Genomic DNA, 13984 nt, shown 5'->3' with positions numbered 1-13984 from the left:
AGCGTAGAGCTCGTAGCTTGATTCTTAATGGGCAAAGCTTAACGAACGAGTTAACGAGTTTCACAAGCAACTCATTAAGCTCGTTAGTACAACATAACACACATTTCTACATTGCATGACAACATTACGTAGCACCTCAGACCATCTATTCAATCTAATTAATCCAATCAATAATATATGTTAACGAGCGCTCACGAGTTTAACGAGTTTCAAACAAACAGAGCAAGCAGGGTTTTCTACTCATTAAGCATAACGAGTTGAACGAGTCAAGCGTTAACAAGTCAAGCAGCTCGTTAATCCATCGCTAATCTAAAGCACTCCTGCACCTCAGGCATGTAGCTTGTGGTAGTTGCTCTACTCTGCATGTTCATTTTTTAATTGCCAGAATGCACTGTCTTGTTCATTGGTCACTTCCTTCGCCAATCTTATTTCTTGTACCGTCAATTACATTATTTTTTAACATAGTACAGACACACGTTCATACATATACTCTATACGAAGACATGAAGTTACAACAATACCTCAACTGATTTAATTGCAAGTTTGGTTGATCCCACCGGATAGATGGAGCGTGCAGCCTTTGCCAGCCATGCAGCAGTTGCACCTCGCCGGGAGCTTCTCTGACCCGGAGGACGGGCAGGTTATGTAGTCGACTTCCAGGCAGTACTGATGGCAAGCCACGGCTTCCATGCCCTCTTGATTTTTTCCCAGCAGCATGACACCTGAATACATGAATCCACGAACCACAGTTATACATATAAAATACTACTATAAATCCATTTCAAAGCATGAGTTGCTATGGTTCGAAAAAACTGCCACTAAAACAAGAATTGGACCTGTCTACTTACAGACGAGGAGGGGGGCACAGGCGATGTGGAATCTGCAGGTTGCCATGTCTCTACACACGCTTGATTCTCTATTCTTGAGGTAGTTCTGAATTTCGGATCAGGGAATGCAGTGATAGGCGTTTGCTTCTACTTACCACTAAATAGCAATTCTTTAAAAAAAAGATCATGGATTCGCAATAAAAATAAGTTCGCCAACATGGTAAAAAAGTTTAGAAATTTGAAAAGGTTCATTGAATTCAAAAAATATCATTGATTTTTTGAAAAAGTTAATCAAATTTTGAAAAAGTTCATGAATTATAAAAAAAGGTTCATGAATTTGATAAACATTCAACTATTCTGAAAAAGGTATGTCGATTTTGGGAAAAAAAGTTCATCAATTTTGAAGAAAAGTGAAAAAGGTATGTCAAGTTTGGAAAAAAAAAGTTCATCAATTTTGAAGTAAAGTGCACAAATTTGGAAAATATCATTAATTTTGAAAAAAGATTAATAGATTTTGGACAAAAACTTCATCGATTTTGAAAACTTTCCATCAATTTTGGAAAAAGTTCATCAGTTTTGATAAAAAGTTTGTTGTTTGATAAAAAGTTCATCAATGTTGAAAAGTTCATTTATTCTGAAAAAAATTCATGAATTTTAAACAAAATCATGGATATTAAAAAAATAGGAATTAAAAAAATCCACGACTTTAAAAAAGTTCACGAATTTAATTTTTTTTCAATTCTTAAAACTAAATTGTGAAACATAATAAAACATTCTTTTGCAAAAGAAAAAAGAAATAGAAAAAAGGAAAGAAAAAAAAAGGAAAAAATTAAATGAAAAACGGTTTGGGATGCTTCCCAAAACTAGGGGCTTCGCGAACTGGAGAAATAATAAAAGGAGAAAAACGAAGTTAGTCTTTTATTGTTTAGGGGACGAAGTTATTAGACGCAAGTAGTGGAATGTCCTAGTTGTTCGCCCGCGCTATGGGAAGGTTGACATCGCAAGTTCGGCTCCGTCTCTGCCCACACTTTTTCTCTTTTAACAGAATAAGAAAGAAAAGGAAATTCCCTCAAAAAAAAGAAAGAAAAGGAAATGGGTCGGCCCAAGCGCGGAGGATATTGTGCGCCGGTTTGCAGAACGCAAAGGGGCACCCCTATTTCTCGCTGCACGGGAGGCCACAGCCTTTTTTTATTTTTCTGTTTTATTCTCGTTTTTTGCTTTAGTTTGTAATTTTCAATATATATATATATATATATATATATATATATATATATATATATAATACAAAAAACACTATTCTAAAACACATTTGAAAAATGTTGAATAAGTATTAATAGATGTTGAACGAATATTTGAAATTGTTGAACAAGTATTCAAATTTTTTAAATACTTATTATAAAAGTAGATCCAGTATTTGAATGAGTATTTGAAATTTTTTAAACAATTATTGAAAAATGTTAGATAAGTATTAAAAATATTGATCAAGTATTTGAAAATATTAAATAAGTATTAAGAAATGTTGAACGAGTATTTGAAAAATACCGAACATTTATTTGGAAAATGTCGAATAAGTATTTGAAAAATACTGAACATGTATTTGGAAAATGTCGAATAAGTACTAAAATGTTGAACAAGTATTTAAAAAATTCAAATAAGTGTACGGACTTCTTCTGGCGAGCGCGCGAACAAGCCGACCCAGTTACTATGAACCTTGAGCGAGACTTCTCTAGCAAGCGCGCCTGAACGGGTTGGCCCAATTACTTCGAACCTTCAGTGAGACTTCTTTGACGACTCCTTAAGGCGATAAATAGGAGAGCAACTAACTAAAGAGCGCTCGTTCCCAACCTCCCCAAGGGTCACTTGAAGATAGGCTAAGAGCACGTCGCTGCCATATGTCGCGCACTAGGTGTTTCCTTCGGATTTCATTTTTATTTTTATTTTTCCTCATGTGTTTTTGACTTTTTAAATGGGGTTTTTTCCGGCTTTTCACCGATCTTCCTTAGCTTTTGGACCAAATAAAATTACGCGAAAAAAACATTTTTTTCTTTTCACGAGAGGCATGGTTTTGCGTCTGTGAGAGGCATGATTTTGCTTAGAGCATCTCCAACAGAGGCAAAAAAGTTTCGCGCGCTAAAATAGTTTTAGCGTGCCACTATAGCACTTTTGGCGCACTGGATCCAACATTGGTTTAGCAGATACCCAAAAACGTGCGCTCAAAAACACGCGGTGCAAATTGTGAAGCGCAAGCAATCCGGCGCCCCAAATTTGCAGCTTCTGATAGCGCTTTTTAGCGCATGCCCAAACCTTTTTTGCGCGTGCACTATTTTACAGCTTCTGCTGGAGCTGTCCGACGTCCAAAAACTCCTATTTTTAGCTCAGGGAGCAGTTTTTATGCGCCTGTTGAATATGCTCTTACGCCAGAGCCACGGCCTTGCCTCTCGGAAAGGAAAAAACATGCTTTTTTCTTCCTTGAGAGGCACCGTTTTGCTTCAGCGAGAGGCATGGGTTTGCTTCGCAAGAGGCACGGCTGTGCCTCTCGGAAAGGAAAAAAAATGCGTTTTATCTTATTTTTTCTTTCATGAAAGGCATGGTTTTGCTTCCGCGAGAGGCACGGCCGTGCCTCTCGGAGATGAAAAAAACATGTTTTCTCTTCTTTTTTCCGCGAGAGGCAGGGCCATGCCTCTCAGAAACGAAAAAATGTGTTTTTTTCTTCCATGAGGGGCATGATTTTGCTTTCTGCGAGAGGCCCGGCCGTGGCTTTCAAAAACGGCTTTTGAAAAGGAAAAAAACATACTCCTGGTCTGGTTTTTTCGTCCTTTTTTCCTGTTATTTTTGTGAAAATTTTTTACTCAAAACCTATCAACATGAGATCTCGTTTTGAAGACCTCGACACGAGGAATCAAACGGTGAAAATATTTCGAGATTTGAACGCACGATTTAAGAGATAAATCATTTTGAATAAACGGATCTACGAAAAAAAGAAAACTCTTCAGTTGCGACAAGCGACGCATATGTAGTGCTTCCCTTGTCGCAATCTGGGGAGGTGGAAATAATCTTTGGAAAAAGTACTCAATTAGTGATTTCGGATAAATAGCTCGAAAAGCGCCAAATAGGAAATGCTCCAGTTGGCACGCCTATGTCTCGCTTTAATACTGTGTGGCCTCAAGCACCCGCCATATTAGGCCGGCCCAGCGCGGACAGAGGCCTTTAATGCCTTTTTTACCTTCCGTGTTTTTATATTTCCTGCATTAAATTTGTGTTTTACATATTTTGTACATTTGCATTTTTTCGAAATATTCTAAATATGTCTATATAAAATATTAAAAAATTCATTATGCATCAAAAATTTGTTAAATGTGCATAGAAAATGTTTATGATGTATACAAAAAATAAAAAATCTGATGGAAAGAATGTACTCTCTTCGTTCCTAAATATAAGTCTTTTAAGGGATTTTAAAATGAACTACATACAGATATATATAGACATATTTTAGAGTGTAAATTTATTAATTTTGCTTCGTATGTAGTCTATATTGGAATCTCTAGAAAGACTTATATTTAGGAACAGAGGGAGTAGAAACCAAAAAAATATAAGTTCTCAATTTTTTATAAAACTATTACTCATGCATTTAAAAAAGGTTAAATGTGTATATAAAAATATTTTCAATGCATATGAAAAATTTCCAATGCCCATGAAAAAATAGACATATATTTTTTAAGTTTTCAAAAATATTAATCATGTATTTGGACAATGTTAAACTTGTATATAAAATGTTCCTGGTGCATATAAAAAATATAAAATGTGTATGAAAACGTAGACACCAAAAATTATATATTTTAAAAATGTTAATTATGAATTCGAAAAAGTTAAACATGTATGTGTAAATGTTTCTAATGTATCCAAAAAATATAGAATGTTTATGGAAAAAAGTAGACATCAAAAAATATATGTTTTAAAAAAATTCAATCGTGTATTTTAAAATGTTAAACGTGTATATAAAAAAATCCATGGTGTGTCTAAAAAATGTACAATGTGTATAGAAAAAGTAAACACAAAAAACTATGTTGTCAAAATGTTAATCATGTACTCGAAAATATTAAACGTGTATGTGTATATAAACATTATTCATGGTTTATACAAAAAAATGTAGAAAGGAAAGAAAGAGAACTTATGAAAACCAAAAAACACACACAAGAAAACAAAGGAAACAAAGAAAGAAAGGAAAAAAGAAGAATAAAATCCCAAAAGGAAAGGAAAAAAACTAACGGAGTCCTGGATTAGGGATATCTCGGCTTGTGAGATGCCCGCCCTTTGGGTTGGGCCGAGGATCCCCCCAATCCTGTCACTGGTGGCCTCGTTCATTGGATCCATAAGCTTTGAGAAGAAATCATGTGAAGACTTGGCGTGCACCCCAAGATGTAGAAGTACTCCTCGACACGCTTACCCCCTAGATACAACCGACCATATGTAAACCCTAGGTATCTGAGGTATCTATATAAACCGAGGTGCCAGGGATGTAGAGGGACACATTCACATCCGATGGTAGATCACTTGTACCTTGTACCCCCTCCATAACCAATACACCAAAGTAGGATGTAGAGTTTTACCTCTTCGAGAGGGCATGTTGGCTCGAGAATTGGTGATGTTTTTCAAGTAATTCTTATGTGGTTTTCACTGGATCTTTGTCACTTATCAGATATTTCTTATGCTAATCCCTCGAAAGGGAAGAAAATATATTTTCCCCTGTTTGGCAGGAAATATCATATTTGGAAGGAAACCAAGGAGGATTACTACAAATCAAGCCAATTGGAGCAACTTTCATGAAGAGACTCAAGCCATCAGCCACAACAGAGCAAAAGACGGTGTTCCATACGATCGCAAGCGCTCGTATGAGCGGTCGTGTGGAGTGCCAACAGATCCACCGCGTCTATACAAGACACTTCCGTGAGGAGACCCAGGGGAGAAGGGAGCCCTAGCCGTCGTCACCACATCTAGAACAGGAGAAGAGGGGATCCGAAAAACCATTGGAGAGCTTCTTAGTTTTGGTCCTTTCATCTCCATTATCATCACCCCCTTCACTATTGTATGAGGAATTCCAAGTTGTGAGAACAGATTAACTACATTCAACTCATCTGAAGATAAAGACTATTTGAATCATCCATTTCATCTTATTGTGGATCTTCCCGGTATTATCAATATGGTTTTCATGGGTTTTATCTCTGTTGTGATTGATATCTCTTTTATAATGCGTGATGTCGCTTGAAGCTACGTCGGTATTTCTCCAAAGAGGAAGGGATGATGCAGCACAGCGACGGTAGGTATTTCCCTCAGAAATGAAACCAAGGTTATCAAACCAGTAGGAGAACCAAGCAACACAACGTAAACATCCCCTGCACACAAATAACAACACCTCGCAACCCGACGTGTTAAAGGGGTTGTCAATCCCTTTCGGGTACGGCGCCTCAAACGGTATGTGGACGGGAGAAAGTTGGAATAGATTGAATAAATAGATCGCAAATAAAATATAGTGCAACAAAGTATTTTTGTATTTTTGGTTTAATAGATCTGAATAGAAAGTGCAAATAAAATATATCGCAAAGCAAATATATGAGAAAGAAGACCGGGGCCATAGGTTTCACTAGTGGCTTCTCTCGAGAAACATAGCAAACGGTGGGTAAACAAATTACTGTTGGGCAATTGATAGAACCTCAAATAATTATGACGATATCCAGGCAATGATCATTACATAGGCATCATGTCCAAGATTAGTAGACTGACTCCTGCCTGCATCTACTACTATTACTCCACACATCGATCGCTATCCAGCATGCATCTAGTGTATTAACTTCATGCAAAAACGAGGAATGCAATAAGAACGATGACATGATGTAGACAAGATCCGTTTATCTATTGCGTAGATATAGATCTCATCTTTTTATCCTTAGTAGCGACGATACATACGTGTCGTTTCCCTTTCTGTCACTGGGATGAAGCACCGTAAGATCGAACCCACTACCGGGCACCTCTTCCCATTGCAAGATAAATAGATCAAGTTGGCCAAACAAATCCCAAATATCGGAGAAGAAATACGAGGCTATAAGAGATCATGCATATAAGAGATCAAAGAAACTCAAATAACTTTCATGGATATAAAGAGATATGACTGATCATAAACTCAAAGTTCATCAGATCCCAACAAACACACCGCAAAAAGAGTTACATCATATGAATCTCCAAGAGACCATTGTATTGAGAATTCAGCGAGAGAGAGGGAGCCATCTAGCTACTAACAACGGACCCGAAGGTCTACAAAAAACTACTCACGCATCATCGGAGAGGCACCAATGGAGGTGGTGAACCCCATCCGAGATGGTGTTTAGATTGGATCTGGTGGTTTTGGACTCTGCGGCGGCTGAATGAATATTTTGTCGACTCCCCTAGGGTTTCTGAATAAAGTAAAAGAAAGGCCCTTCGCAGAGGGAAGTAGGTTTTTGCAGAGGTGCAAGAGCTCAAAGCGAAAAAATTTGAGATACAAAGATTTTGGGAGGTGTATCCATCACACCAACGAAAACGACTCAAAGTTCCGAACAGTTTCCATGCTAGATATGCCATAGACGGTTCCCAAACAGAAAATAAAGTTTATTCCTTTTTCCACTATTCTTTCACTTTTCATGGCTAGCCGTATCCACGGGTGCCCTCCATACCAACACTTTCCAAGGAATTTATTATTTGACAACATAAAGTAAATTCATTTTTGCATTTCGGGACTGGGCATCCCTAAGACCTTTGCCTTACTCTCGTGCAATGACAAGTGAATAAACACTCATCGTGAGAATAACACATCCAGCATGGAAAATATTAGCCACCCGTTACCGTTCCGCAAGCGAAACAAACACACAAAAGAGAAGTTTATTTTGAAAATTAGAGATGGCACATGACAATTTGCTTAGAACGGCAAAAGAATACCGCATATAGGTAGATATAGTGGACTCATGTGGCAAAAACTAGTTTAAAGGACTCTGGATGCACAGGTAGAGGTCATACGTTGTGCAGAATGAAGGCTAGCAAAAGATTGAGAAGCGACCAACCAAGAAACGAATAATCTCATAAGCAAGCATTAAGCATAATTAACACCGAATAATGCACCACAAGTAGGATATAATTTCATTGCATGACTATTGACTTTCGTGCATGCATAGGGAATCACAAACCTTAACACCAATATTCTTACTAAAGCATAACTACTCATCAACATAACTCACATATCACATCATCATATCTCAAAACTATTACTAAGAAACAAGTTTATTTTGTCCAATAATGATCTTCATGACAATTTTTTTACTTATCCTTCTTAGATATCTATCACTTTGGGATTAATTTTCATGTGTTGCTTTTCATAAGCTCAAACAAATATAAGTGAAGATCAAGAGCATAAAAAAATTTATTTCTCTCAAAATAATTTAAGTGAAGCAAGAGAGAATTTCTTAAAAAAATTACTAACTCTCAAATAAATCTAAGTGAAGCAAGAGAGCATTTCTTCAAAAATACTAAGCACACCGTGCTAAAAAAGATATAAGTGAAGTACTAGAGCAAGTCCTAGCTCATAAAAGATTTAAGTGAAGCACAGAGAGCAATTCTAACAAGTCATGGCATAATTTTGGCTCTCTCAAATAAGTGTGTCCAGCAAGGATTGATGACTTAAAACACAAAAAAAAAAACAAGCAAAGACTCATATCGTACAAGACGCTCCAAGTAAAACACATATCATGTGACGAATAAAAATATAGTTTCGAGTAAAATACCGATGGTTGTTGGAAGAAAGAGGGGATGCCACTCGGGGGCATCCCCAAGCTTAGTTGGTTGCTCATTCTTGGATAATATCTTGGGATGCCGGGGCATCCCCAAGCTTAGACTCTTCTATCCTTCTTTCATCCATCATAAGATAACCCAAAAGTTGAAAACTTCAATCACACAAAACTCAACAAAACCTTCGTGAGATCCGTTAGTGTAAGAAAAATAAATCACTAATGTAAGTGCTGTATCAAACCAATTCTTATTTTGTTTTTGTATTATATCTACTGTATTCCAACTTTTCTATGGCAAAAACTCATCAAAGAAAACCATAAAGCCACCAAAATAAGCACACAACACAAAGAAAACAGAATTTGTCAAAACAGAACAGTCTGTAGCAATCTGACTTTTGCGAATACTTCTGGAACTCCAACAATTCTACAAAATTAGGACGACCAGGGTAATTTGTATATTAATCTTTTGCAAAAAGAATCAGAGCAAAAGCGTTTTATGTGATTTATGAAAATTATTTTCGTGAGCGCAAAGTTTCTGTATTTTTCAGCAAGATCAAACAACTATCACCCAAGAAGATCCTAAAGGCTTTACTTGGCGCAAACACTAATTAAAATGAAAAAAACACAATCATGACAGTAGCATAATTGTGCTAACACACAAGAACAGAAAGCAAAAAGCAAAAATAAGATTTATTCATTGGGTTGCCTCCCAACAAGCGCTATAGTTTTACGCCCTTAGCTAGGCATAAAGCAAGGATCTAGGTTTTTTCATCCTTGTCCTTCTTAATTTTCTTGGAGGTATTTTTATCAGGAGGTTTTGTAAACACAACATAAAACATATTATCCATAGAAACTTTAGCATTCCTTAGTTGGTTTTCATCATAACCCCTTTGATTTCCCGCAACAATCCAAGAGTAGTGTTGATTAACATTATTAAAAACTTGTTGGATTATTTCTAGAACGGGGACCTCCTTTTTAAGATTCTCATCAAATATCTTATTATCCCCAAGCAAATGCCTTAGTGCATAGTCACTATTGTAAAGAATTTTATCTATCACGGGTTTTTCACGATTCATACAATAAAAGTCAAAGATTTCCCTAGCTTCCCGAATTATGTAGTCAAACTCATTCATAAGAACGAGCGTGTCCAACTTTTTGGCTCTAGGATTCTTTATTTCAGGAAGCTCAAAAAACAATCTTTGCAAAGTAGGATGAGTGCGGATAAATTTACTTTCAAGTTTCAGAACTAGTGCTGAAATAGCATCCGCATAAGATCTAGTAGTTTTAAGTATAGGAGCATCATCAAGGCTCAGATTTCCAACACAATTGAAAAATTCTTGGATACATTTTTTTCCCATAACGTTCCCTTGCCCCAAGATATAAGTTTTAGCATCCAGATTGCCCATACGTCCAATCTTAGGAGTTAGGCCATCATCTGTTGGTGCCATACCGAAATCAATCATGATTGCAAACAAAGAATAGATCTGACAAGAAAACGGTGAACGGAAAAAGGGAGGCGACTAAAACGGCAAATTTTTGTGAAGTGGGGGAGAGGAAAGCGAGAGGCAAATGGCAAATAATGTAAATTGGAAGGAGATGATGAAAGATCGTGGATGTCGCCTAGAGGGGGGGTGAATAGGCGCTTTAAAATAATTACGGTTTAGGCTTGAACAAATGCGGAATAAACCTAACGGTTAATTTGACAAGCACAAAACCTAAAACAACTAGGCTCACCTATGTGCACCAACAACTTATGCTAAGCAAGGTAAACAACTAAGTGATAGCAAGATATATGACAAGAAACAATATGGCTATCACAAAGTAAAGTGCATAAGTAAAGGGCTCGGGTAAGAGATAACCGAGGCACGCGGAGACGACGATGTATCCTGAAGTTCACACCCTTGCGGATGCTAATCTCCGTTTGGAGCGGTGTGGAGGCACAATGCTCCCCAAGAAGCCACGAGGACCACCGCAATCTCCTCACGCCCTCGCACAATGCAAGATGCCGTGATTCCACTAAGGGACCCTTGAGGGCGGTCACCGAACCCGTACAAATGGCAACCCTTGGGGGCGGTCACCGAACCCGTACAAATGGCAACCCTTGGGGACGGTCACCGAACCCGTACACTTTGGCAACCCTTGGGGGCGGTCACCGGAACCCGTCAAATTGCTCGGGGCGATCTCCACAACCTAATTGGAGACCCCGATGCTTGCCCGGAGCTTTACACCACAATGATTGAGCTCCGAACACCACCAACCGTCTAGGGCGCCCAAGCACCCAAGAGGAACAAGCTCAAGGGCACCAAGCACCCAAGAGTAATAAGCTTCTCAACTTGTAACTTCCACGTATCACCGTGGAGAACTCAAACCGATGCACCAAATGCAATGGCAAGGGCACACGGAGTGCCCAAGTCCTTCTCTCTCAAATCCCACCGAAGCAACTAATGCTAGGGAGGAAAATGAGAGGAAGAACAAGAAGGAGAACACCAAGAACTCCAAGATCTAGATCCAAGGGGTTCTCCTCACATAGAGGAGAAAGTGATTGGTGGAAATGTGGATCTAGATCTCCTCTCTCTTTTCCCTCAAAAACTAGTAAGAATCCATGGAGGGATTGAGAGTTAGCAAGCTCGAAGAAGGTCAACAATGGGGGAAGAACACGAGCTCAAAGGATAAGGTAGAATGGGGAAGAAGACCCCCTTATATAGTGGGGGGAGCAATCTAACCGTTACCCCCAAAACAGCCCCGCAGAGGGCGGTACTACCGCAGGAGGCAGCGGTACTACCGCTGATCACCGCGGTACTACCGCTCCCCCGGGCGGTACTACCGTGGAGTCTAGAGGGCAGGAGAGTGACAGACCCGAGCGGTACTGCCGCGGTGGTTGGGCGGTACTACCACTCGTGAGCGGTACTGCCGCCCTACTGTCGCTGTGAAGTACCGCACTATCCGACACGAAAAATGACCCCTCGAGCCGACGCGGTAGGGGCCTGGTACCGTAGCGGTACTACTGCTGAGGACCACCAGCGGTACTACCGCTGCGGAGCGGTACTACCGCTTGTGACCCCTAAGCGGTACTACCGCTGGGTACCGGGGTACTACCGCTGGGACCATCCTAAAGCCACTTCCACGAAAACAAGTATACTCCACGGGAAACCAAAACTGCCATAACTTCTGCATATGAGCTCCGAATTGAGCAAACTCAAGCTTGTTGGATACAAGACGACGAGTAGCATCAAAACAGCGAAGAACCGGCATAACCTCCAACATCGAAAACATCATAGAAGATGTGAGTGAACTCCGTTTTCGATGAACTCGAGCTTGTCATCAAGATGACCATAAGCTCCAAAACTCACAAAGAGAAGAACCAAACAAGAACCAATAAAGATGATGCAAGGATGCAATGGTTTGAGCTCTCTATGAACGATACGATCAAGCTACTCATCGAGAGCCCCCCTTGATAGTACGGCAATCGATCCTATAACCCGGTCTCCCAACTACCATCATGAGACCGGTAAAATAGAAAACCTATCAAGAGCAAACCTTTGCCTTGCACATGGTCCACTTGAGCTAGATGATGACGATCTTGACTCCCTCAAGTTGGACCACCTTTCTTGGTTGCGTTGGCTCGATGAAGACTAGTTGTTGCTCCCCCATGCTCCACTATGGGTGAGCCACTCTTCCACACATCTTCACAAGTCCATTGTCACCACAATGGACGGCAAGCTTCAAGCATTTGATCTCTTCATGATGCTTCACTTGAACTTGCACACCGCAACATCTTCACAAGTCCATTGTCACCACAATGGACGGCAAGCTTCAAGCATTTGATCTCTTCATGATGCTTCACTTGAACTTGCACACCGCAACCTAACCCCACAAAGAACTCTCACGAAGATCATGGGTTAGTACACAAAGCGTAATTGACAATGCTTACCACACCATGGGATCGCTTGATCCCTCTCGGTACATCTTCTACGCTTTGTGAGTTGATCAAGTTGATTCACTCTTGACTTAGTCTTGATCAACCTTGAATCTTTTCAACTCTCTTCATTGGGATGATGTCTTGAAGATATACATGAATGATCACACAATCTTCTTCTCCAAGACATGCTTGCAATAAGCTCAACTCTCACATGACCAATCTTTGGATAATTCCTTAATAACACCTTGGTCACCACATAAACTCCTTGAAACCAACACATGGACTTCAAGAAATGCATATGGACAAATCCTTCAAATATAACTCAAGGCAACCATTAGTCCATAGAGATTGTCATCAATTACCAAAACCAAACATGGGGGCACCGCATGTTCTTTCAGATGAGATTAGTGATTAGGAACCTGGTATATGTTGAAGATCCTCCCCGTCAACGGCGCCAGAAATTCCTTTTGATGTCGCTTGAAGCTACATCGGTATTTCCTCAAAGAGGAAGGGATGATGCAGCACAGCGACGGTAGGTATTTCCCTCAGAAATGAAACCAAGGTTATCAAACCAATAGGAGAACCAAGCAACACAACGTAAACATCCCCTGCACACAAATAACAACACCTCACAACCCAACGTGTTAAAGGGGTAGTCAATCCCTTTCGGGTATGGAGCCTCAAATGGTGTGTGGACGGGAGAAAGTTGTAATAGATTGAATAAATAGATCGTAAATAAAATAAAGTGCATCAAAGTATTTTTGTATTGTTGGTTCAATAGATCTGAATAAAAAGTGCAAATAAAGTAGATCGCAAAACAAATATATGAGAAAGAAGACCCGGGGGCCGTAGGTTTCACTAATGGCTTCTCTCGAGAAAGATAGCAAACGGTGGGTAAACAAATTACTGTTGAACAATTGATAGAACCTCAAATAATTATGATGATATCCAGGCAATGCTCATTACATAGGCATCACGTCCAAGATTAGTAGACCGACTCCTGCCTGCATCTACTACTATTTCTCCACACATCGACCGCTATCCAGCATGCATCTAGTGTATTAAGTTCATGGAAAAACGGAGTAATGCAATAAGAACGATGACATGATGTAGAGAAGATCCGTTTATCTATTGCGTAGATATAGATCTCATCTTTTTATCCTTAGTAGCAACGATACATACGTGTCGTTTCCTTTTTTGTCATTGTGATCAAGGACCGTAAGATCGAACCCACTACCGGGCACCTCTTCCCATTGCAAGATAAATAGATCAAGTTGGCCAAACAAAACCCAAATATCGGAGAAGAAATACGAGGCTATAAGAGATCATGCATATAAGAGATCAAAGAAACTCAAATAACTTTCATGGATATAAAGAGATATGACTGATCATAAACTCAAAGTTCATCAGATCCCAACAAACACACCGCA

At 39.3% G+C, this 13984-nt stretch overlaps 1 protein-coding gene across 1 annotated transcript; it reads right to left on the bottom strand.

Moving 5' to 3' along the window:
- Nucleotides 1-531: 531 nt before the first annotated feature.
- On the bottom strand, nucleotides 532-894 carry LOC123074411 (uncharacterized). The gene is made up of 2 exons (XM_044497270.1): nucleotides 849-894; nucleotides 532-722 (listed from the first exon to the last, which is right to left on the bottom strand). Exons 1-2 carry the CDS (start codon nucleotides 892-894, stop codon nucleotides 532-534), a joined length of 237 nt encoding a protein of 78 aa, XP_044353205.1.
- Between the last annotated feature and the right edge of the window lie 13090 nt (nucleotides 895-13984).

The sequence above is a fragment of the Triticum aestivum genome, chromosome 3D (genome assembly GCF_018294505.1).
Source record: "Triticum aestivum cultivar Chinese Spring chromosome 3D, IWGSC CS RefSeq v2.1, whole genome shotgun sequence".
Lineage (NCBI taxonomy): Eukaryota > Viridiplantae > Streptophyta > Magnoliopsida > Poales > Poaceae > Triticum > Triticum aestivum.
This window is presented reverse-complemented; position numbering and strand designations above follow the sequence as displayed.

Coding starts and splice junctions, on each gene's coding strand:
- LOC123074411 (XM_044497270.1), bottom strand. CDS start 894: ATGGCAACCTGCAGATTCCACATCGCCTGTGCCCCCCTCCTCGTCT. Junction 723..848: donor CTGTGCCCCCCTCCTCGTCT/GTAAGTAGACAG, acceptor TCATGTATTCAG/GTGTCATGCTGCTGGGAAAA.